This window comes from Caloenas nicobarica, chromosome 1 (genome assembly GCF_036013445.1).
Source record: "Caloenas nicobarica isolate bCalNic1 chromosome 1, bCalNic1.hap1, whole genome shotgun sequence".
In the NCBI taxonomy this organism is placed as follows: domain Eukaryota; kingdom Metazoa; phylum Chordata; class Aves; order Columbiformes; family Columbidae; genus Caloenas; species Caloenas nicobarica.
Window position 1 is genome coordinate 132,103,013 of NC_088245.1, and position 26,392 is coordinate 132,129,404.

The 26,392-nt window shown below is 38.8% G+C and overlaps 1 protein-coding gene across 3 annotated transcripts in view; it reads right to left on the reverse strand.

The window, feature by feature from the left end:
• Positions 1-20,678: 20,678 nt before the first annotated feature.
• The window catches only part of CADM2 (cell adhesion molecule 2), a 670,830-nt gene continuing 665,116 nt past the window's right edge, over positions 20,679-26,392 (reverse strand). For all 3 annotated transcript variants that reach the window (XM_065635796.1, XM_065635804.1, XM_065635787.1), the window contains 2 exons: positions 23,553-23,678; positions 20,679-22,013 (listed from right to left, as the gene is read on the reverse strand). In XM_065635796.1, the coding sequence (XP_065491868.1) occupies positions 21,895-22,013; positions 23,553-23,678 (245 nt within the window). In that variant the 3' untranslated portion in view covers positions 20,679-21,894. The remainder of the gene's footprint in view (positions 22,014-23,552; positions 23,679-26,392) is intronic.

The following is a 26,392-nucleotide window of genomic DNA, read 5'->3' on the forward strand; positions in this document are numbered from 1 at the left end:
CTGAGCATGTCATGAGGGGCCTGATTCACACTATTCTGCCTCTAATGGCAGCTAGGCTGTAGGGGGAGATTCAAGAAGACAATGTGCCTGGCAAGATCATGGAGCAGATCCTCCTGGAAACTATGCTAAGGTACATGGAAAATAAGCAGGCCATTGGTGGCAGCCAACATGGCTTCACTAAGGGTAAATCATGCCTGACAAGACTAGTGGCCTTCCACAATGGGGTTACAGCATTGGTGGATAAGGGAAGAGCAACTAATGTCATATACCTGAACTTGTGCAAAGCATTTGACACTGACCTACACAACATCCACAGATGGACCACTTTGTGGATAAGGAATTAGCTAGATGGTCACATGTAAAGAGTTGTAGTCAATGGCTCAATGTTCAAGTGCTGACTAGCATTGAGTGGTGTTCCTCAAGGGTTGTATTGGGACTGGCATCGTTTAACATCTTTGTCAGCAACATGGACAGAAGGATTGAACGCACCTTCAGCAAGTTTGCAGATGACACCAAGCTGTGTGGTGCAGTCAACATGCTGGAGGGAAGGGATGCCATCCAGAGGGATTTTCACAGGCTTGAGAAATGGGCCTGTGCAAACATCATGAAGTTTAACAAGGCCAAGTGCAAGGTCCTGCACACGGTTTGGGGCAATTCCAAGCAGAAATACAGGCTGGGCAGAGAATGGATTGAGAGCATCCCTGAGGAGAAAGACTTGTGGGCATTGATTGATGAGAACCTCAACATGACCCAGCAACGTGCACTTATAGCCCAGAAAACCAACCGTATCCTGGGCTGCACCAAAAGGAGCATGGCCAGCAGTTCAAGGGAGGTGATTCTCCCCCTCTGCTCTCATGATACCCCACCTGGAGTTCTGTGTTCAGCTCTGAGGCCACCTAACATAAGAAGGATGTGGATCTGCTAGATTGATTTCAGAGGAGGGCCATGAAGATGATCAGAAGGCTGGAGCACCTCTCCTATGAAGACAGGCTGAGAGTTGTGGTTTTTCAGCCTGATGAAGAGAAGACTCCAGGGAAACTTTACAGGAGCCTTCCGGTACCTAAAAGGGACCTACAAGAAAGCTGGAGAGGAATTTTTTACAAGGGCATGTAGTGATAGGACAAGGGGTAATGGCTTTAAACTAAAAGAGGGTAGATTTAGATTAGATATGAGGAAGAAATTCTTTACTATGAGGGTGATGAGGCACTGGAAGATGTTGCCCAGAGTTGTGGATTTCTCATCCCTGGAAGTGTTCAAGGCCAGGCTGGACAGGGGTTTGAGCAACTTGGTCTAGTCTAGGGGAAGGTGTCCCTGTCCATGGCGGCAGGTTGGAACTAGATGATCTTTAAGGTACCTTCCAACCCAAACCACTCTAGGCTGCTATGGTAATATGGCTCTACAATTTTCATACAAAATTCAATCCCACAGACCAAGGAGACTATATGTATGAGACTATATAACTATGAGACACGAATCCCTGTGGTGGGACACTGCATGGTGCCCTGGCCAGTGTCTGTGGGACTTCAGGAGCTCTGCCATGCTGCTAGCTGAAGCACTCCTAGCTGCCATTGCAGCTCTGTCACTCCTGGTTATGGCAGAGTAACTGGTCTAGTTCACCTATCACTATAGACTGCTCCAGCTCTGCCTCTTGATTGGAACTCATATCCTGCAAAAGCTGGAGCCTGCAGCTAAGAGATACAGCAAATTTTTCAGCTTTAACCAGCATAATTTGAGCTGGTTTTAATGGTGCCTGTTTCCCACTCCTCCCCAGTCATGCACAAGCTCTCTCTGTGGGCACAGTGGAGCAGCCACAGCAGCTGCAAGGGCAGCTGGGGGTGGGAAGGAATTTTGCTTGTCTACACAGTCTCTCTACTTCATATTCTAACTCCACATCCATTTTTTTTCTTTGCCAGGCAGCTGTGAGGCTTTGCTAATACACCACATGAAATCTATTTTCATCTAGCATTCAAAACATGACTGTAAATGGTTTATTGTTGTCATACTTTTAGATTACTTTAACTTTAGGAGCACTGTCTTTTTCCTGCTTATTTTTCCTGGCAACACACACTGCTTCTCTTCCCTGTGAGGTGAAAGATGTATAGACTGCTAGTTGTCAGGGCTTGCAAGTCGCCATTTAAAAGCAGATATTTTTTGTCAGCATTTATATTTGTGAAGCTTCTGTGACAGATTTGGAAATTGAAGCCCTTGATTTATCTCCAGGCTGAAAACTAGACAGAGGCAAGGACACCATGAGCCTTAGGAATGAAATTACAAACATGTCATTACCTCCTTTAATCTGCTCTTGTTTCTGTGAAATTGCTCCAGACAACTCCAAAAATCCATGCACTCTTACAAAAAAAAAAAAAATCCTCTTTTCAAGCTATTTTCCACCCATATAGTTTGAGGCCACTCACTGTTCACTTGTGTAAAAACAAAGGCTGGTAAATATACTGCTTTTTAATATATGTAGGAAGATAAGCCAACAGACTCAACCAACATAGATAACAGTCATCAAACCCCCCCATTTTTTTTTTCCTTTATTAAATCTTGTTTGGCTCACAGGATAAAACAGTTTGATAGTGAGTCACACTTGCCCTCAGTTCAGGCCACATTTGGCATGACATAACATCACATCTGGCACATCGAAACCGTGACTGACAGAGACTGATCAAGATTTGCATGATGAGAGTAACGGGTTATTTCAAAGCAGAAGTGAGGGGCATCAGAGGAGATATAGCAAGAAAGCGGCAGAAAGCCCAACTCCCCTTCGCCTGCTCGAGCATTTCTATTAGCTCTTGTTTGTCCACTGCATTATAATCCTACGCAGAAATTAGAAGAATGACTACATGTATTAGTTTATGTTGTTAACCATGTGACAATATCCATGGACAACTGAAGAGGATGTACTGTGACGAGAAAGGTTTGAATAGGGGTGAAAATTGTTGTATAAAGTATAGTCTCTTTTCTGAGCCAGGCCCTAAGCTTATGCTGGCAGTAACCCCCAAGTGAGCAGCACCAAGTAGAAATTTGCAGCTGCGTGAGCTGGGCATATAAAACTTGCTTCTCATCAGGCTGGTGTGTTTCCCATGTGATAAGTGCCCTGGTCACCCTTAAACTATTCACCACTGAGATGGCCATCCAATGCCAAGAAAGAATGCTGAGGTGGAGAACAAGTGACAGATCTCATTTTGTCTCAAAAATCAGGCAGAAAATTGCAGTAACGACACTTTCACATCACAGGTCTAAATGGGTAAAGAAATCACCTGCTGTGGAGGAGATCGCATTTTGCTTCAGATGTGGGAGAAGGCTGCTCTACCTGAGGTAATTCAAGTCCACATCTTTTAGCACCTGTGCAGCTACCACATAACTAAACTGAAAGCAGTGCTGGGTAGGAGAAGGAGCATTGTGTTTTTCTTCTCCTTTTTCATGTGATTTGACTTTAAAGAATAATGGGTTAGGTTCCTAGCAGTTAACCACAAGAGTTATTCTCATCATCATAGACCCAGTAAAGTTGTAATCTTATCCTTCCAAGAGCTGGCAGTGGTGACAAACAAATCCTGAAGCAAACATAGGTGTTTCTGCAGCCATATCACTTTAAAGGAAAGCACTCATGCCAGAACTGAAAACACTGACATTAGGGACCACACAGCCCCATTACCCTTCCTGGTAAATCTGCTGTTTGACCTGATTTCTGGAAGAAGTTCAGGTAAGAGGTTCCAGTACTGGGCCCAAATGAATAGCTAATTTATTATAGGCTCAGCTAATTCGGCAAAGCTCCAAAGAAGGGTGGAATTTCAGACATATCCCTTTTGTAAGCATCTCCTGCTGTCTAACACTCCATATTGACTTAAAATGCCTTTGTTTTCAGAGGGCTGAGGATCCATGTCCTGGAAACCCAGATCTGTCCACGTAGATTTAACACAGAGCTCTAGTCTCTTCTCCGGCAGGTAGGCACTAAAGGTTAGATATCAAAACACATAACTTTAATCCTTAAACCCGTTTACCAGTCCACCTCTCTACTCTCTGTGATGTGAATCCACTACCCGCCCTTTATCACAGGCCTCTTGTGAAAATAAAAGCAGTAATCCCTGAGAAAAGTTGGATGCTGCACTGAATGCAGGTTATTTATTCTCACTGCCATGTTGTTCAGCTGCTGTTGTCTGTCTTCAGATGTGCTATCCCAGAGAGCTGGAATTGGGGCAAAAACCCATTTGTCAAGAACAGACAGAGTAAAAAGAAACTGAAAGGGAAAAAAAAATCCACCCAAATTCCAGTACTGACAGAAAAGCAGAAGAAACACAGGAGAGAGATCAGGCTTTACACGTTGTAGAAAGCTACAACAAACAGCAATTGAAAAGGAGGATGCTGCCTGCAGAGGTAAGAAACAACTGCTTCCCCTCCCACACCTGCTAAAGAATCAATGAAAAGGGCAACAGCTGGGGTCAATGACAGTCAGGTACCAGACAGCACCATGGGAAAGGTAAAGCCACCCATCCGCATCAGAGAAGCCAGTCAGATGAACAAGTGATGGGCAAAGCCTTTGTGGAAGGAAGACAGAACTGAGCGTTACCAGAGAAGAGAAATGATGCCCAAACTGTGAATTGCCCACCCTTTAAAAAACTATCACTGCTATCAGTAGGTCAAGTTTCTTTTGGGAATTCAAATCTGTGATAGAATCATCAGGAAAAAAAATATATTGTTAATCTTCAAGGATTAACAAAAGTCACATTGTCATTAGCCAATGGGGCCTTCTTTATGATGTTTTCCATTATTAGGTACTTAAGCTGGAAGTTACCTTCCCACATAAGACCTGTCTTTGTGATGAATGTATCCATTTACTTCATAAATTGACCAAAAAAAGCAGAATTCTGACTGTAAATTACTGGTTTAATACTTCACTTATGGCATAAATAGTCTTTATTGCTTAATATGTATAGTTTTGCATATTAGCTATGCAGTGGCATTTTACTATGGGCACATAATTTCACCGTTTATAAGGTATTTCATATTATTTGGGAACAGGTAAGTTTAAAACACATTGTTACATAATCTCTATTTTGAGAAAGAGTCTTTTGAGAAAATACATGAGACTGTAATTTTGGTGCTTGGTACTAAACTTCTATCTTGATCTGCTTAAATGTGTGGGTTACAAGTACAGTAGAACCACTCTCCTGCAAGATGAGAACAAAGTCCACAGTATGGGAAGATGACTTAATCTCAGATTTTTTTGTGTTCTAGAACTTGTGATTGACAGACTACCTTATAACTCTTCCTTTTTTTCTTCACTTTAAGAATATCTAATGAAATTAATCATAGCGTGAAGGAGACAGTTTGAAACCTGTTAAGAATTATGTATGTCAGTGAAAGCTTTACAACTCACTTGGACTAATTTGCTACTGGCAAATATATCACTGTCATACACTTCTGTAAACTTTGCATTTGCAATGTTTTGAACTAACCATACAAGCTGAAGCACTAGTTTTAAAGTCTAAAAGACTGATAGAAGTGTCGATGCAAGGCCTCTAACTTGGCAGTAGCTCCAATAAAGATGTGTTACTATACTCCTGTGACTTCTTGTAATATAATACGTTTAGTCCATAACAGAGACACAGACAGAGTAGGAAAAAATAATTTGACTCTTTCTAAATAAAGCAAGGAACAGATGAAGTGGAAAAAAAAAGAAATTGGTCTTTACAGGAACTCAGACTCTGTGCAACCAGGTTGTGCATTAATATCAGGCAATATTTTGAAATAATAACATTATTGTTAATTCACATATTAATGTATCGTTCTGTGATGGATAAAGATGGTTGCATTATACTATACCCAGGCTATCCAAAACATTTCTAAAAGCATCAAAAGTTAGATGAAAGTCTCCAGTAGTTTTTTGCCACTTTAATACCTGTCACTACTGTCAGTTCCTGTAAGTTATTGATTTCTATTTGAAACAACTACCAGGAACAATATATACACTATTAAAACTCCTGCTTTAAAGAAAAACCTTAATTACGACCTCCTATTCTCTTGAGTCAAGATATTGACACATCTGATCGTCACACAGCCCATCTGTTTCCAAAGTTGTTTTACTTTACGTTGCTGAAGATGCAGTAAACATTACAAAGGGAGACGAGTTGTCCTACGGAGGACATACTTTTATCTAGTGTCAGGATTCAGAGATACCTGCTTATTTCCAGCCTAGCTACTGCAGTTCCAGCTCTGTCAGCTGAATTTGGATTATGAGCAAGTTCAGTAGATCTTGCTGAACACAGTTTCTTTCTATACCAGTGGTTATCACAGGCATTTACTTCTCTGATACCACCTAACACAAGTGCAAATCTAACAAGATTTATAATAGGTGTTAAACTAACATATTAGTAACAGGCAACAGCTAATTTTTAACATGGCAAACTTTAAAGTACTTTTAAAAAGTGCCTTAAGTATTGCCTCCATTTCACAGATGGAAAACATGGGATGGATACCAGACTTGCTCAAAAAAACCCCCAAAAATGTAAAAACCTATATATCCTAATACTGGTTTTGCTCCTGTCAGTTGAAGGGCTTTGAGAAGAAAACACCCCTTAAAGTAACTCCTGCCCCCCAAGTATGTTCGTAACAAAATGTATTTGCAAACACAGAGACTCAGGCAAAAGGGTTTTCCAAAGATGCCTAGGAATTTGACTAAATACATTTAGAGATACCACTACATAGATCTCAAATACATTCCGAGATCACATCAGATAAAGATCTGTATTCTCTAGCCATGCTGCTGTAGCACTTTTGGTTAACAAGAGGCACAGGCACATTAGTGAGGCAATTCTTAGCCTCATTCATCACAGCTCAAGTCCCATCTGAGATGTTGTTTTGGAGTATGTGTTTTGTCTTTGTGAATGGACTTTCATTACAGTAGGGAGTGATAAGAAAATCAGATATTTTCAGATAGCATTTGTTTTTAAACAAACAAACAAACAAAACCAAACCAACCAAAACCCAAACCCAAACCAAACCCCAAACAAATCCAAAACAAACAAACAAACAAAAAGTAAAACTTCGCATGCAATTTAAACCCTTCTTTCTAAAGAGTTTTCTTGTTTTTTTAAATATCATATCTTTCCTAAAGAATGTTACCTGGTACAAATAAATTTAGGAAAGAATAAGATGCTAGACCTCGAGGTTTTTTAATCATTTTATTAGTATTTTTTTTACCAGTTCATGGGAAAGGGAAAGTTTCCTGATGAGAGATGATTTGCAAAGGGACCTTTCACACAGAAGTCTTAACAGAGACACTTTTGATTTCAGATTGAAGTCTGGTTCTCCATGCAGAAAATGCTGCTGTAATCCTGTACCAGCCAGATGAAGCTGTTAGATCAGTCCCATCATACAAGATTTAGCTGGTTCTTGGTGCCAGCTCTGTACCAGCAAAGGAATTAGTTTTTCACGGCAAACTGAGCATTAGAGTGGCTATTTGGCCAGCAAGGAGCGAGGAGATGCGGGTTAGTCACACTGTACCCGGCTCTGCGTTCTTTGGAGATCAGTCATTTGCATTTCTTGGAGCTTAGCACAGCTACTGAAAGCAGCTTTGCCCAGTGAATATTATGAGGACATTTAATTCCTAGACCTTTCCCTGCAGCCCCACAATTCTCTCACAGAACAATTTAGGAATATCTGCTCATGGTTTTCCTCTGTCATATTTGCCAAATCCTCCTGTAGTCTATCACACAAAAAAAGCCTGCTTTCGTAGCGCTTTCAGTAAATATGTAGGCCAGAGAAAACAAGCAAGAAAGCAAATACCCAGTCTCTCCATTATTTTCAGTGGTTTTTGTTTTGTTTTCCCCTGTCCAGCTGTAATTGCACATTTTCTAACTTAAAACATGGACAATTTGCTACCAGTATATGACTGTGCCAGACACTCATCCTTCCCAATATCCTCCCACTCCCAGTTTCTATGCATTAGCTTAGAAACAAGCTGTACAGCTGTCTCTACTTCTTGGAAGAGGTCAGTGCATTAACATGCTACTGATGTTTTCTGAGGCTAGATGAGGTGTGGGGCAGAGTCAGCAGGACTGTAACATTTTATGCTTTTTTTTTTGATGTCTCTGATACTGCCTAATGAGAACTTTGACATAAGAGGCCATTCAAACAGGAAAAAAAAAAATAAATAAAATGAAAAAGACAAAAAAAGCCTGAACTAAACCTTTCTTCATTCCTTGCCTTAGGATGACACTACATTCAGCCCTTCACAGAAGCAGTAATTGGTTTCTATGCTTACTTACATCCAGATGAATCAGGAGTAATTTCGCAGAAGTCGAGGGAGTTAGGCTGATTTTAAACTGAGCTAACTTTGGTATAATTCAGTCTTATTTCTGTGATTCTCCCTTTCACCTTGTTTCATACATATGTGATGTATGCCAAATCATTGTTGGTTCTTTATTAGAAAAACTAAATCAAACCATAAATTAGCTCTATCATTCAGGACATGAGGGAGCAAGGGCTTTCCTTTATCTTTGTGTATAATGATCCCAGTTTCTACAGAATACTTCATTTCCATTTCCAAGAGAATTTCATGACTTGTACAAAGAACTCCGTGGCTCATGAAACTCTGACAGTGGTCTTCACTCCTTTCTTTTGGTTAATTGTAATAAATTTCATTTCCTTGTTATAAAAGAGATGATTTCTGAGAAGGAAATTCCTGCCCAAGGTATATAAGAAGCTGAGAGATGTCCAAGTTTTGTCTCTTGAGCATATTAATAGTGCGCCAATGTTTAGCCTATTTAAGTATGAATTTAACAGAGGGGGTTTAGAGTTCCTTTTAACTATAAAGAAAAGAGAATGCCTCTGCCATTGTCAAAGGCATTCTGTCTTTCTTTTTGGCAACCACCCGAGTAAGTGGGTGGCAGCTGGTGACAAAGTTTATGACCGCACTTGCCATTTTCTTGTGATAGCTGAAGCAGAGCATCGGCCTGAAGCAGTTGCTGCTGAGTTCCTTATGTCTCCAGTAGGGCTAGAGAGGGGAGTCATGCAAATGTAAATATTGATATCAAATATGCTCATTCCAATTGAAGCTGCTAGTATACTTATACCCCCTCAAAATAGGGAAATCTTTAGACAGTGTCATCATTTTTCCTGTTCTAGTTGAAGATGTCTGTGCTCATTGCAGGGGGGTCGGAGTAGATGACCTTTGAAGGTGCCTTCCAACCCAAACTATTCTGTGATTCTGTGATTCTATGGGGAGGGGATTTCTTGCGGCTACAGGAATCTCAAGCAATTGCTTTCTGCTCTACTGTCTACTACATATTTTATGCTGAAGGTGTTGCCTGTAGGCAGCCTGCTCTCTCTTGGACTCCTGGCTTCAGTGAGAGTTTTTAGCAGTACCCTTTGATCAGTTTGAAGGCTGCCTGTGAGTGACAGTGGAAGTCCTTTCTGTCGGCAACTTGATGTGATGCCTCCTCAGTCCCAGCTCTGGGGACTTTCAGGCATATCAGCTGCACTGAGTGACACTCTGTCAGTCCGCCATCATCCTCTTTCAGAGGCCTTTCCCTCCCTGAGCCCCTAACAGTCTTTGTAGTCTTATCTGTTTCTTTAGCTACATTCCCCTACTTTAATTGCAAACCCCACGAGACTCACAGTGCTAGGAAAGGTATTGCAGCATTTCCTTCTGCCAACACTTTTCTTTTTCTCACTTTTGTTGTATTTCTTGCTCTTCTAGATCCCACCCAGCCTATACGATTCTCTGTTCCCTATTCTCAGTTCCTTACAGGAACAGTTATTTGTTAGCTTTGTGCATTAAAGGTAAATACCATATTGTCTGGCTTTGCCCTACAGCAAGGCAGGATGATCATGATTCATTTCCTGAATGAAATGGTAGATTCACAGTCCCAGGGACATTGAAACAAGCCACACTATTTCCCTCCCACTCTGAAAGAAATAGAGAGTGATGTTGGCAGAGAAAAGTATGTGATTCGGTGATCAAATAATGCCCTGATCTGGTGCTCCTGCTGTCACAGACACTCTGCCAAGCTGCAGGAGAGCCAAAGAGCAGCAACACGACCAACAGGTTCCTTCCTATCCTGGGTGCAGCAGTCGGCATCTTCAGGGACCAATGCTGAATTTCTCCTCCACTTCAGTGAATGTGGCTTAGCTGTACTGAGTACAGTGGGAAAATCGAAAATGTTTTCCCCCACACATGTTTTTGTATATTAGAGCCTCCTTTAGAAAGCTGGAATAGGCCTCCTAGTGAAAAATTTTCAACCAAAGTTGCTGATCAATGAGTAAACCTAAAGTTAGTTTACCTGTGCCACAGAAAGCATGGGTGGAAGCTATACAGGTATAAAACAAACATGAAAAAGAGAAAGCTGTGTCCTGACAGATTATGGTAGATATAAAATCATGAGGTTGGAGTAGCAGAGCAAGTGGAAGATACCAATGGGGGTAAGAAGAAGACATAAATAAATACCTGAAATTAGTGCTGTGCTTGTGTGTGTATGCTTCTGTCCATTTGTGCCTGTCTGTTTATCAGCTCATACAACCCCAAAAAAATGAAAACCCACTGCTAATTTCAAAAAGAACCAGAATAAGATCCTGCATTTATGTTTCAGTAACTTGTGATATTAAATGTGAACAGACTTCTTACAGTCTCTAAATCACCCATCAGAGGATAAGCTTATGATGTGTAAATGAGAGTCTCTGTAATGACCTAGTGACCCTCTTCCCTTCTACTAGTGAAAAGACATAGGTCTCAAAGAGGTTTTCATGTGCTGCACACATATTGCTGTAAAAGGGGAAGGTAATGACACTGGCTTTTCTGGCACGAGGTACCCAAGAAGTAGTTATGGGAAACCCTACTGACACCTTGGTTCTGTCCAGTCTCATAGGATTAATTCTCTCCTACATCAGCTTCGTCTTCTCCATGCAGACAGAAGGCTGGTTGGTCAGATGAACCGCAGTCATGTGCTAGCTCTATGAAGAGAGCGCCAATCTCAATTGTGTCCAGGTAAATAACATTTAGGGGTCAGTCTGCCTCTGGGGAGTGCCAAAAGCAGGCCCCAAAGTGACACAGAGGCATTGCTACCCTCCCAACAGGAGTACTGCTTACCCTTCTCTATGGCAGCAGTTGTGACCATGGCTTTTTATCACCTTTAGGCAATAGATGAATTTGAAGGTCATGGCAGCAACTCTGCTATGTGACCTCGCAGGTGGGCTACAGCCATGCAATACAGCTGACCATGTAGTATGTCTTCATACACCCTCAAAGGTGTGCAAAACTTGGATACATCTTCTTAGTAAAAAGCAAGCTCAACTTGCTGCCCCACAGCCTACATTGGCTTCTTATAATGTTTGGAATTTAGTCCAAGGTCTTGGACTTTATTTCAAGGGCCAGATACAGTGTAGCTGAAAGGCTCCCTAGAGCTAATAAATGTAGACCAACATCAGTAACTTTATTCCTCTGTCAGACTGAAGGTTTTACAGGGAGAATTTTCTAAAACAGGAACATCGAAACTCACAGGAAAAAGGGACCATCACAAACTGTATAGGTTTCTTCTCTAAGTACAAAGTGCTTTTTTAATCTAAACATCTTACATAAACATAGGGGAAATATTAAAATAAATAAATAAATAAACCACAATGCTTCATTGCACACAGACTCCTTCATGGGGAGTGGATGAGAAAATAAATATGACAGCTCTTAGTCATGTTGCTTACTGCTGTTCTGGAGGGTAATCTCATACTACGTTAGTGAGTGCAATATAATGATGTACTTGAACTGGATCACATTATGGTATATGCACTTTTTTTTCTGAGGTTAACATTAGAAGCTTCAGAAAGAATGAAAATGCACTGGAAAAATTACAGAATTATATGAAATATTTTCTTTGTCCTGAGACAGAGCTAGCTAATGCTCTGATACAGAACTGAAAGCCCTTGCAAGATGTATTTTTTCCATTTCAATTACTGGTACTTTCTATCCAACTTCATCTGTCAAGGTCTAAATTATGATTTGCTGCATTCTTCTTCCTTTCTTTGTATTTTATAAACTCCCACCTCTCTCTAAGTTCAAGCAACTCAAAGCGCTGGAAATGGGAAGCACTGCCTGTTTGCCATGTGTTGTCATCAGTGTTTTGGAGAATGGTTCTCACTGTTCAGTAGCTCTGTAATTCTGCTGGTTGGACCAGTTTATTTTTGCATCCTTTTTAGCTGAAGCTCTAGAAGTGAATACAGACTGAAAATAGGAATAACAGGCTCCCCTTTGCTCCTACACCTAGAGAAGGACAAACCTGTCTCCCATGTCCCTGATATCTGCACAGCTTTGCCTCTTCTCACCGCTCCCTTCCTCTTTCATCCAGCCAGCTGGCACAACCCGGAGGATGTCCTCCCCCACAGTAAACCAAGCAGGGATGGTTACTATCCTCACCAGCTGACATTAGTGCTAATTTCCTGTAAGCTGCCACAGGATAAAGAAGAGGCTTCTTTCAAAAAGATCTTTCTGGCTTGCTTAAAAACACTCTCTGTCTTCTTTTCTTCCTGAATGCATCTTGCAGAATCAATAAGGCCCCAGCCTCTTAGCCTTGAGCAGCAAAGAATCTATTGCTACAAACTCAGCAGGAGCAAGAGCTGGGGCACGTAAGTAGCCCGGAGCTAATAAAAAGTGCCCTCCCATGGCTCAGGATGTTGCCAAGTGCTTGAAGCAGAACCAGAAGGCAATGTACTACAGCACTTTTGTCAAGCAAGGAATCATCTTCATTACCCCTTCTTGATTATCTCCAAATTTCACTAATTGCACTTACCTTTACCTTACACTTACCAACAGAGCTTGGACAAGTGTTGCTCTATAACACTTCTGAAAAAGTGTGTATAACTTCATGTAGGTGCCTGATGACTATTAAAAGGGGTAAGTAGCCTCTCTTTCACATCAGTGTATAATGTCATGACAGTCTGGTAATGACATCCTGTATTCAACAAAATTATTCTCAGTATTTAACGAAATTTCAAGCAGACTTTATAGTTTAAAAGAAATCATGTTTTTTTTCCCTTGACAGTACTCCTATTGGGAAAACAAACGAATAAACCAAACCCTAAACCAAACCAAAAAAACCAACCAACCAACCTCAAACCAAACCAAACCAAAGCAAACACCCCCCCCCCCCCCGCAAACCAACCAACCAACCCCAAAACAAATCAAACCAAAAGCCCAGACAAAAAGGGACTTTTGTCTTTTATTACTATAGAAGGTGGGGAGGGGGGAACATATTTTGTTGGCTCTTGATGAAAGAGATCTCTTACTGGCATTTATAGATTTAGGACTCTCTTCTTTAAAAGGAATCATGTGAGGGACATACCAGGTTAATGTGATCACTGTAAGAATCTACTCTTGGTCAAGGAAAGACACAAAGTACAGTTTACCTTTAGGGAAGCTTTTGGCTGATAAAGGAGAACAGGACAGTACTACAAGAATTACAGCTTGAATGAAGAAAACTAAAAATCCAGTGGTGGATTGTGTCATTTTCTGGACTGTGTCATTTTCCTTGGGCACACTGTAGATTTACAGCATGCTTTGTCCTAAATCATGGGCATATGACTTTGATGATCATGTGGGAATCTGCATTGTTGTGGTGTTTAGAAAGTATGTTATTCCACATTAAAAGTGGGTTAAGGGGACATTTTTTGGTTTAGTGAAAAGAAGCAATAAAGATAAGAACAAATCTGCTGAATCCAATGGGGCTGTACATTTGTCAGATGTGTGCTTAGTTTAGGTCATAGGAAAGCTCTGCCATGAGACATGTGCAACAGCACTGGGATATCCTCTGCACCAAACTCTGCTAGTGTCTCCCTCTGTATCTGGGACTTGTTTCTTTGTCATATACACAGGCCCTCTCAGAATTTCCTCTTCCCTGTGACATTTGCCTCTCTCCCTTTGAGACCAGTGGCCTTCTTGCCCTTTATAATATCAACTCAAGCATGATAAGTGGTGTAGAAAACCTTGCATGAATTCTCTAGCTCCTTCAAGAAGGCGAAGCCACCATTTAAGTCACACAGGCTTAACTGCTTTTTCAGCACTTGACCTCTTCATAAGGATGAATTTCTCTTATAGTGAGGACAGCATCCAAAAGTTGTTACTTTGTGAGTCAGAAGAAACTGTAAAGCAATACATAACAAATAGTACATAAACATCAAATAAAATAACAGAATTTGAAATTATCTGTGAAATACCAGAGTCTCACAGATAATTTTCTTGGATAACTGTTTAAAATCTCACAATTAATATTTAAGGAAGTATATGATTGTAGCAGTTCTATTAGAAACAGCAAAATCTGCTCAGTGAACAGTTTGTGTGTACAGCCACTTTTCTAAATCAACTCTACCGCCAAACTGGCACCAGGAAATATATTAAATGAATAGACAATTCAGAAATGTCCAACAGATAACTAAAATTGCAATTTTATTTTTTTCAATAATATTCATCAGACAATTTTCTGACAAGACTTTTCTGAAAGATGAAGTGCAAATGGGAACCCTGTAAGAATGTTTAGAAGAATTGTACATGACATTTTTTAAGCGCCACTAAGTACACATTGAATACTTTGTAAGTATATAGGCATAGCAACATGCAAGTGTCATGTACCTAACATTACAATATGCATTTTGTATGCTCAAAGTTATTAATGAGGAAATTAAATGAAATAAATGTGTCTCATCAGCAGTGCAATATGTTTAATTCCCATGGATTTTGTTTACTGGTTAGTGTTTCTGAACCGTTCAAATATATCCTTCCCAAGGCCATAAATTGCCAGTGTAAGAGCAGAGTACACTTGAGTTCCTAGGAGAATACACTTACAGTGGCTATGAATAGATGAAGTTGTTATTACAGTCCGTTCACAAATTATGCCTTATTATTTATTCTAGGAAACTTCCTGGGGAACTGAAGGTTTTTTGTAGTTATAAAATAACCAGGCTAAAAGTAAAGGATGCACAATGATTGCTTTATAATTCTATCGGTAAAGAGCTAAATAGGAACTTGAACATGTGCATTAAGGACTTGAGCTTTGTCCTTTTCAAATCAATAGGCATATTGTACCCAACTTTTATGCAAGCAGGACTTATATGAATCCAGTAATCTATGAATTCACTCTCTTGGCTCACTGTTTAGGCAGACACAGATGATTGTAGGTCATATTTGCATATTTCTATGGAAGCTATATAGGGGTATAAGCAAATCTGTTTTCACTGAAAAAGGACAACATGTGCAACTGCATATTTACTAACAGTAATCAATATGCATAGAGAGGAGAGAAAGAGGAAGTGATAAAGAATTCAGTCCAGCAATTAAAGATTTTCCTCTTCTTCATAATCAACATAAACAGTTGATGATCATCATTATTATTTTCTTTACAAGTTATTACTTTAAAAACCCTCCTTTTGAACCTATTATGAAAACCCTTCAATGATTTCATTGTAGAATAAGACTAGGAAAATGAATGTGTTTAGAAGTGATTTTCAGCGCCATGCATAAGGGCAGGGTAAGGCTGTCTGTAGTTTGTGCTGAAATGTGAGATCAGAGCTCACACATGAAACACTGCTGGCTTGACCCTGAACACAGGGAAAGTGCTATAAGTGCTGACCCCAACAGGCTTGGCTTTGCACCTGAAATCTCAAAAAAAAAAAAAAAAAAGAGAAATAAAAATCCTCAAACTTTTCTTTAACAGTAACACACACTGCTCTTTTTAGAGGAGAGACCTTTTTTTCCTACCTCCTTTCCAATCAGACTGCTGCTTTTAGCCCAGCAGAGAATAAATGACTTAAGACACAGAACATGGAGGGCAGATGTCTAGTAAACACATAAGCCATGATTTATTTTTTTTTTCTATCTACTGAGAGACTCTGGAAGCCCCTAGTACTGTAGAGTCATCATATTGGCTCTACACTGTCTTCTGTCTGGCTGTGAGTACAGTAAACACTGCTGAAGAAAATGAACACGGCAGCAAGGTGATTCCTAGATGCTGGAAGAATTCTCTTAACGGCTGCTGGAAGCGCACAATGCTTGGAGCATCCTGAGGATGTGGAGTGATACAGAAGTGTGCTGTTAAACCATGTTTGTACCTTTATTTCCTCCTGAGTTAAAACAAGTGCAGAGTGCTGGATTAGATTCATCAACAGCGAGAAGGAACTGTGCTAGCTTCTCTTAACGCCAAGTAGACAACTCCCATTTGCTTTAGAGGTACTAGGTCCACTCTGAAAAACCATGTAGGAAGTCCTACTCTCAATAAGAGTTTCTGCTGTGCTCTGTTGACATCAAAGGCTGCTCTATCAATTTAATTTTCTTGTATTGTTTGCAATAGTCCTTCCCTGTCCCCCATGCAATGACTGTTTTTAATGTAAACATGCCCAGGCAATATTATGTTTAAACACATAAGAGACATGTGAGAATATCTCAACAATATTGGTATTGCATATTTAATTCAAAAGCTTGCATGTGCTTTAAAAGTTTCTCTTCAGACCTGCATGCCTTACTGGAAAGAACTGTGTTGCAGTTGGATTGCACATCTAGTGCTGACTAAACATTGATGTGTTATAGAAGTTTATTTTTAAGCTGTTTGGGATGAATTCCCAGCCAGTGTAAATTGGCCTACATTTAAGGCAACAGAGTGAAGCTGATTTATACCAGCTGAGGCTGTCTTTGTGCCCTGTTAAAAGCTCAAACTGTCTCAAAATGAGTAAAGAACAGGGCCAGAATTATGGACCCAGGATTTTTTTTTTTCTAACAGAAAAAAAAAATAATACAGTGATTTTATTTCAAGACTACATCAAAGTTTCAATAGTATTAAAAATGTATACAAATATCTCATAGCTCGTCTTTAGACTAAGAGGTAGATGTCATATTCTAGGAAGAGTATAATGTGGAATGATACTAATGGCAGTTGCTAAATACATCTATTTGCCTGTTACATAGGACACAAAGGACGGTTATAGCAATGGTAACCACAAGAAGGTTTACAATATTCTTTTCTTCTTTTGATATTCTGTTATCTGTCTTTCAGGGCATTCCATCTGGAAGGGTATGATGCAAAAGTGGCGAGAAGTAAAAAGATCAGTAATACAAAACTTCACGTTTACAAAATGTTAGCTTTATCATTATCATTTATCATTAAAGGCATCCTCTGTACTTTGATGGAAGCATTTTGTACTTACAATTTAAGATTACCTGGCATTATTGAGCAAGTAGTGGAAATTCCAAGTGAAGTGATTCAGCAAAATAGGGGTCAGAAAAATTCAGCTCTCTCTCTTTCTTTCTCTCTTCTTCATGCTAAAAATACCAGGGCATATGGCAGCATATTTCAGCATCTTGACATACTAGGTTCCCTTGAGGATGGAAAAAAAGAGGAAACTTGTTCTGTTGAGCCAGAAATAGATTATAGAACAGTGTTGCCAGACATACAGAGTGCTGGCAGCAAAGCCATTAGCACAGTCAGTGTCTTACTTTGCCTAAAGGTGTTTCAGTGATCTTTAATGGGCCTCAAAGAAATGGAAAGCACAGCTAGTGAGAATGAGGAGTGGTATAAGCATTTCTATAAATTAGTCATTGTAAGCAGAGGAATTACACATATTGCATTAGGTTATCCACTGTTTGTATATGTACCTTCCAGTTTTCCTTGTGACTGTTAGGGGTCACCCCCCTGCTTGAAATAATCAAAATGCATATTGTAATTACACGGTTTTCCAATATCCATACACAGCAAGTACAAGATACTTACATGTAAGTACACTGTATTTACCTATATTTTTGCATAGTTTTTAGTGTGTACTTTGTGCCACTTAATAAAAAGCATTACTTCTTATTTTTGTTGTTGTTGTTTTTCTCTATTAGACAGCTTATTCAATTAAAGTTGAAGTAGCTGGATTTTTGGTATGTTCATCACATATTACCAGTTCCTAGGAGTGTAGCGATTAGACACTTGGAGGAGTCTGGGTAAGTGGTGGGGGAAGCTGCAGTGTGAACATGAAGTTTTAAATCACCTCCTTAATTAAGAAATGCAATATCAGATTTATGGTGCTAATTTAATAAACTTACCTTTAATTTGAACGGAATTGTAAAGGTAAGAACTCCATTTTCCTTTTGGTAACACTTTACAATAAGTGGCACTAAATTACACTATAACTGTTATGTTACAGGGAATTACATGTAACTACACTGTAACTGTTGAAATAGCTACTGTACATGTGCGTACATGGTAACTTCAGTGCTGTTACAATCATGAATTACATAATTACAGATGATTCTGTCCTTTCTTTTCATTGAAATAGTTATATATATATCATACTGCAATGAGAACACACAAGATGTTAACTTTCACGTCTTATTTAGAAAAAAATGGTCTTCCTCATGTTTTCCTTTATAGAGGCAGTCTCAGTGCAAGACAAACCATCCTTAAGTAATGTGGAAACTTTTTAAAGTGTTCTAGATTAAATTCTGAGCCTCAAGTTAAACATAGGTTCCTTAAACTGTTTCTCGGTTTGTCAGATGACACTAAAAGAGTGGGAGGATGCACCTCTTGTGTTCTGATGCACCACTTTCTTGTTCAAATCATGAGAATGTTCTCGAAGCATTAAAAAAAATCTACATCAAAAAGTTTAAAAATAATCAGCAATCGACACTGTAAACAGTACACTGGCAGAAAACTAGCTACCTGGTCTCAAGAAAACTACTCTGCAAGTGTGTGTAGGAAAGGATGTCACATACATTTTAGAGAGTGTGGTTCCCATTCAGAGCCTCCGCTTTTCACATTCGCTGGATACCTCACACCTTAATAAAAGTGGTATTTCAGAATGGGATCTTGGACAAAGGGAACAGATGACTGGCTTTGAGCCTACTGAATGTCGTTAGTGTTGAGACATGGTTCTGCATACAAAGAAGAGGGATGCCTCTTTACACCTAGTGTAGTAATTTCAACCAGTGAAGACCAGACAGGTTTGCAAAGTGCTATCCAGGTAGAATACTTGTTGTGGGGTTTTTCACACCTGCTTTGCACAGATGCAAGGGACATCACCAGGTGCAAGATAATGGAAGATCAACTGCATTAAGAGCAAGCACATGTGAGACATTTTAATTGAAAACCAATGAAATACCCTATTTTAACAGTACTTTTTTTTTTTTTTCTCTTTTTACAAAGTTTAAATGCTCTTTCTTTGCCACTGGAGAAAATGGTTTGAAATGGTTACCTCAAGGGCAATCTCACTTTTAAAGGCCCTATCTGACCTTGGTTGGGTAATGGTTCAAGTAACAACCCTACTATTCAAGCAAGCTTGAGTTAAGAAGAATGAAAAAAGGCATAAACGCCATACTGGTGAGGAATTCCACTTGAGCAAATAAGGCTCTCATCCAGGGAAGCACTTATTTTTAAGCATATGAATAGTGCCTTACAGTCCAATGGAACTTCTCTGACGCCTAAAGCTCAGCATGTGCTTAAATGCTTAGTTGAACTGGGCCCCAGGTCCTGAAATAAAACCGTGTGGTATGTGATACTGTACTGTAGGTAATGTAACTTACTGTTGTGACATGAACCCATATTTTTGGTATTAAACTGAATGACTTCCTTTGCCAGCCTTTTACATGTGTATGTTTTGAAAGACATGAATATCTTGTAAACCTATACTAGTTTTCAATGTGTCTAGTAGCACCTACCTGGTTCTCTCAAACTACCATATTATATTAACATATTATTGCATTTTTCCACAGATGGGTATGGAGAGAACTGTAAAAACAAGCATGCAATCACATCAATGCAGACTTATTCCTTTAAAATGTCATACTGTATATGATTTATTATGTTAACACTCAACCACATCATATTATTTATGCCTGTATACTTTGAAAAAAAGTGCTGCTTTGATTGACGACACCCTTTTTTCTTAGAAATGAACAAGATAAATGTTTCAACAAAAACAATTAAAATACTCTAATATCATCCTTAAAAGGTTTATACTCTTCTGATAAATAATCTGACAGAGCACCTTTTATCCTCCATTTTACCGTACTACATGATGGCATTTTCCAAACTCTCCCTTCCCCACACAAAAATAAAATCCCAGGAGAAAGTCCTTTACAGCAGACCATCATGCTTTTAGGCTTCACAAGTACAGCTACCAGAGAGAAATACTCTTTTGTCAAAGGTGCAAAACTTAGGAGCAAGACAAGCTCCATCTAGACTTGCGTTCTCCAGTGTAGAATCATTTCCAAGAGCTATTACAATAACCTTTCTGTTTCATTGGAAGAGGAAGTAAGCCAATGGGCTTAGAGTGTTTTGTTGTCATATTTAAGAGCATGTGATTTTTCAGCTGTCAATTACACAAAAAATTTCAGAAATAATCCAAACAGAGACTTTCACTGTGGAGCTAAAAGCATGGCAGGAATTCTCTATCATTCACGGTGACATAAGTTTGTACCTCACAAAATGCATAGACAGGAATTTAATATAAAGAATTAGTCCATTTACTGTATACACAAAACATATATCTTTTGTTTTAACACTTCTATTTTTTTTTTCTTCTTTTTTCTTTTTTTTTTCTTTTTTTTGGTCTTTTTTTTTTTTTTTTTTTTTTTTTTTGGCAAACCAACATAGAGAAGCAGCTCTGGAACTGCCAAATTAAAAACTGAGAATTTTAGCAACTCAATAGTATTTTTTAAGGATAGTAATCAAATGTGGTTGTAATTTAAAACCTGAGGCTGTGCACTGGTTGTTAGCTTAAAACTATCTTTCCATATAACATTGTGCTTCCATTGTATAACAAAGAAAAAATTAACAAGAACTAGAAAAGTTTGCTGCTGAACAGTGCTAGGACATACAGACAAAAAACCACTAATACATGTTATCTACTCAGAATACTGATTTGAGTCATATCTAAAGGGATATAATGGACATTAGAAAATGCTTACTTGTGACTGACTTAGCTACTGCCAAAAAAGTTAAATATGTATCAAATAATGTTTAATTGAATTTATTATATGCACTATATACAGATACTAAAATGCCTTGCAGTTGTGCCCCATGAACACTTCAAATTTGAGTAGGCAGGTGAGGTCATGTGAAGCAAATAAATTATAAAAAACAGAAGTTACACAGAAAGTTCTCTAATCTCAGTCATCCCAAAAAGCAGTAAAAGGGCAGGTCAAATTTGTTTCAAATGAAGTACTATTATCTAACTTTGCAGAATCTGTATAGCTATTCAGCATATTTTTACCACTGAAACATGGCACTGTTGTCAAGGTACCATTTTAAACATAACAAAACCAAGCAAAATAGAACAAAAAATTCAGTGGACTGATATTTTTTTTCCATCAAATCCAAGCATGCAAGAAACTATACCAAAAAGATTTTAGTTTGTGTTTCCTAGGGCATATGTTTCAAAAACAAGTTGCTTTTTTTGAATTATAGATAGACATGTATAAAACATTCTTTGTAAACCTCTAATCATAGACTTAACATTTTATGTAAGTAAACTAGGTCCTTACCTAATAGTATTTGTTATGAATTTTGTTTTATGACACACTAGTAGGGATATGATAAAAGAAAACTGAAAAAGAAGAAAGCTGCATAACATTTAAAAATGTAGAAAACTTGGATTAAGATGATGATTAACATTGTTAAGGCTGTATATTCAAGCACTGTATGTTAAGAGAGCAGTGGATATGAATTTTAGGCAATAAGAAATGTCCTGCTTTACGCATGATACTGTAATTATAGAATGATGATGTCAACAGCTGATTGTTGGCATAAACTGGCTACTTATAGCAGGTATGAGAGTTAATAAAGATAGCAGAAGATGGCAGAAATGAATTCTGAGAAATTATAGCCAGTTTTCCCCAGCAGTCAGCCTGATAAGTAAAACTCCAAGATTCTAGCTCTGCATCTAAATGAAATACTCCTTTTTTTCCTCTGCATTGACTTGGCTGCCTTCTGCATTGATAATGGCTGTGTCGGCATCAGGTGCATCTTCGGCTCCTTTTGCTTCATTTGTTAAATATGTTCCTATAGGAAGCAGTAAAACAGAAAAAAAAAAAAAAAGAAAAAATATTAGTTTTTTGGCTTTACACTGCATTGTTTCATGAATGGACAAATATTTTTACACAATTTTAGTCTACGTGATAGAGGTATGCCCAACTTTCTACTTTGTCTAAGAAATACTTATAGTATTAATACTGACAATGCACATACACAAATTCAAATATATCTCCAATAAAATAAGGAAATATTTTAACAAAAATCCACTTTATCGAACCGCATTAATATGCAATACATTTTGCAATTATAGAACAAGTGATAAAATCTTGATTATTTCATGGAACAACTCTCCATAAAAAACAAACTAACTTTGAAGACTTAGATATTCATAAATGCTTATTTTTTATAAGAAAAGGCCACTGATTATTTTTGTATTTCTATTTGCTCTTGATAGTATCTACACTTTAATTTTACAGAATTGTATCATAGTCATTTCCAAGAATTACAAAATTCAGGTAGTTTTATTAACTGAACGCACTCACATTGTACTATAACAGATACCTTTATGCTTGGGAAATGAATAAAAAGAATTGGGTACAATAGTCAACTTTCTACTTGTGAAAAGCATTATTTATGTTGGCCTGAGATGTGTAACTGTTCACTCAGGAAAATAAAACAAAAGAGACACACTTTCACTGGTTCATTTAAAAAAATCTTGGTTTTCCCCTCAGAGTCCAATCAAATTAAAAATATGTTTTTATCAGCTTATGTCTGCTGGCAATATGGTTATCCTATCTACAGAGAGATTTAATGAGTTAATACCAACACTAATCCTCTCTTCACTTTTATTTTAGGAGGGGGGAGGGAGTGTTTTAACAATAGTTCTACAAGTCATTCAGAAGTTGAATCTCAAGAAATTATTTTGGAATTAACTAGGTCAAAATAGGATCATAGAGAAGCTTAGTCAGAAGCCAGTGTCACTTCATCCCTGTTATGTCTAATGGCAGGAGGGGCTGAAAATAATGGGAGTAGAATTGTGAAGGTGAAATCTCTGAATAAAGTAAAGCTTGGCCCAGCAATTAACACCTTATTCCAGTGGGATCATTAGCAAAAGACTCACTGACCTGAAAACTCACCACCAGCTTCTGATATTATCTTTTCAATACATACTTAAGGTATTAGCACAATTTATTAAAATGAAAAATCTTGTTCTCTCTCTGTGTATATATATTCTGCTGAACTGATGTACTAGTTAAAACTATGAGATCATGTAACCAAGTGTCTACAGCCAAGGGCCAAAATCAAGGGGGAATCTTGCCTCTTAGTCTCTCCACATCACTGACTTATGATAGGACCTTGGGCATGTAACGAGGTGTCCTGTGCCTTAGCCAGTCCACTGGAAAACTGGGTAAAATTTACAGGGACTTGACTTGCAACTGGACTGTGAACTGAGTTTTGTAGTCAAAATCATTTAGCAGATGGGGAAAGGTGAAAGGGAACAGCCCTCCCAGGTGAAATCATGCCTTGCTTTCAAAAGGGACTGAACTTCCACTAAATCTGTCCTACCTTTATGTCTTGCCAGGTATCGACCAAGGAGAATTATAGAACATAGCGTTACAAAGACAACTACAGCCACTATTCCTCCTATAAGAGCATGGTCAGGTCCGGTCTGTCCAGCCAAAGCATTTGGATCTAAAGGGAGAAACAAAAAGCAAAAGTGGTCCTACACAGGCAAAAAATTGACAGGAAAATTCACAATACCAAGTTTTATACCGATCATCCTGAAAATAGGGCATTTCCCTCTTTAATATTCAGCATGGTTATTCCCACTTTTACTACCAGTATCTTATCAACAACATAGTGCTGCCTGTATTCCCAGATTGTTAAAGCCCTGAAGACATCGCAGTTATGAAAATTATTACCTTATTCTTCTTTGGCCGAGGTTATTAAATGGGAAAGGTTTCTCATTTTGTCCTCGTCATTTTACAACTGAAAACCTGGCCATAGCTATTTATAGAAGGAAAAACAAGGAACTGAGAATTGGGGATCAGATAGTATCAGCAGAATAGTGTCTGCGTAATACATAATTTATAGAACTGATTCTCAGTGGGGATCCCTTATATATTCTCTTCCTCTCACTCCTATCCTATTGCACCAGAAGTAAAAAGGGAGATAAAGTGCAGCCGTGCCGAGTTCCTCTGCACATGGCTGAGTCTGCATGAATTTGGTCAGATAAAGGTATCGGGCAAGCTGAAAGATCATCATTCAGTCTCAAGCATCATTTTGTGAATTTACCATGAATACTCGATTAATGCCCAACATGAGCAAGCTGTAATAGATATAACAATGTATTAGCAGGTTCATTTTACTAACTCTGTGCAGAGCACTAGGAATAATGCTAGATTCAAGCTTTCTGTGCTGGTCATTTTTCTGTTCTGTTGCCTGCTGTTTCACAAAAGTAACAAAGAGGCAATGAAGGAAAATGGCACTTCTATGGGGTGAATAATTCTTTGGAGCTTTTGAACAATGAACCAGCAACCTGTGACTGTTGAATCATCTGAAATATGGAAAAGAAGGTAAAAATTCAAACTAAGAATCACAGTAAGATTTCTATTTTTATGAAAATGCCTCTGCTACAAAGTAATAGTAATTCCCTCAAGGTGCTATTAGCATGTACTGTGTGTTGCAATCAGTGTACTCTTACTGGTTCAAGGGCATTTCCCTCGTAGGAGCTGTTTATAATCTACAAATAGTTTGCAAACAACTTCTTTGCCTTGCATAAGGGAAAGGCAGGAAAAATATTTACACTGAAAAAAAGGCAAGTCTGTAAACATGACAAGAAGGTGCTCTGATAATGCTGAGGAGGTATGATTCCATATCATAATTACATTCTGCTGACCAGGATCATTGTATAACCGTAAGATATATAAATATACCTACATCTACACAAGTGTACACAAATACAATATTATATAGATGAAAGAAAAGAATCGTGCTTTCTCCTCCTTTTGTAAATTGTTGAGCATACCAAAACTACACTTTCATGTTTGCTGGAGTACAGGGCGCTACGGCCACTGTTACAGATACAGTTCTGCTTTTAACAGTCACTGAACCCATCAGGCATGGCTTTGTCACTCATTGCTGGCTTGCTGAGCTCCCACGTCTTTCTCTTCTGGCTGCTAAGAGGACTTTGGGGAAGTTGACCATAGCACTTCTGTGGATGTGATGGCAAAGAGTAGTTATTTGACTCAAAAAAGCTAGAAACAGCTTATAAAGTCAGCTGTGCCCGCCTCTTCCTTCATCTCCATGAACCTCCTGGCATGGTGCTACTGTTGGTGGCACAACACTGAGTACAGAGATTCAGTCCAAGGGGCCATTGCCTCCGTTTTGGTGATTAAAAATGACCCTGAGTTCTATGTGCCAGCAGCCTTGCACGGAAAAGCAAGACAGCTGAAATCTTGCCTTTTTGAAGCAAGACCTTGGAGTGTGCAGCCATCCTTTCCCACGCCTTGCGGGGGCTCTGTCTTCCGCAGGGAGTAAGGAGGAGGTGACTGTTCACTTGAGAAAATGGAAGGTGACAGTTTGCTGCAGGATTGTCAGCCTGCTTGAGCCATCTAACAAATTCCTCCTGCTGTGGTGCCTGTAGCAATGTTGTGATAAACCTCCTCTCTGCAGCAAAAAGGCAGCACCCGTTCAGGCACGGAGGAGCGGCAATGTCCCCGGATGCTGCATGTGACCTGCAGGAGAGGCTCTTCCCCAACACTGGTCCAGGAGCAGCACGATCATGTTTTCCTGCTAAAAGCTAATTCCTGCTAGTATACGAGGAGTAAAATTAAAGAATGAAAAGAGATATTTTAAGGGATAATATACATCCTGATGCAGAGTATAATCCAGAGAAGGCTGGCACAGCACTTTATAGAGGCACTTTTTGAAAAACTGATTGCAGTCTACAGCCTTAGCTCAATACCCAGATTTACAATGTATCTCCTATGTGAGCTTTAATAAACATTACGGATAAAAATCCTCACAATATACTGTGTTTTTATCCTCAGGTGGTTTCCTATATATGGCTACTCACTTCTCTTCTGGCATACCTGATATGACTACATGAAATGACTTAAAGCCAACATATATATAAAGATCTCACTTATTAATGTGGATTAAAGAGATTCTATGCCTGCTATAGGTTGAAGTTTTCAACTTTAAAATTAATTTAGGTATTCATTGGAATGAAAAGTTAGTATCGTATTTCTGCTATAATCTCTTAACCTTGATATCAAAGTCAAATTATAGTGGTATTGCTAGACAAGTTTGCCCATGAACAAACTTGTCCATGACCTATTACCATTATATTACCACTGAATAACTTATATGTTAAAAAGAAAAAAGGAAAGGAAGGAGAGGAA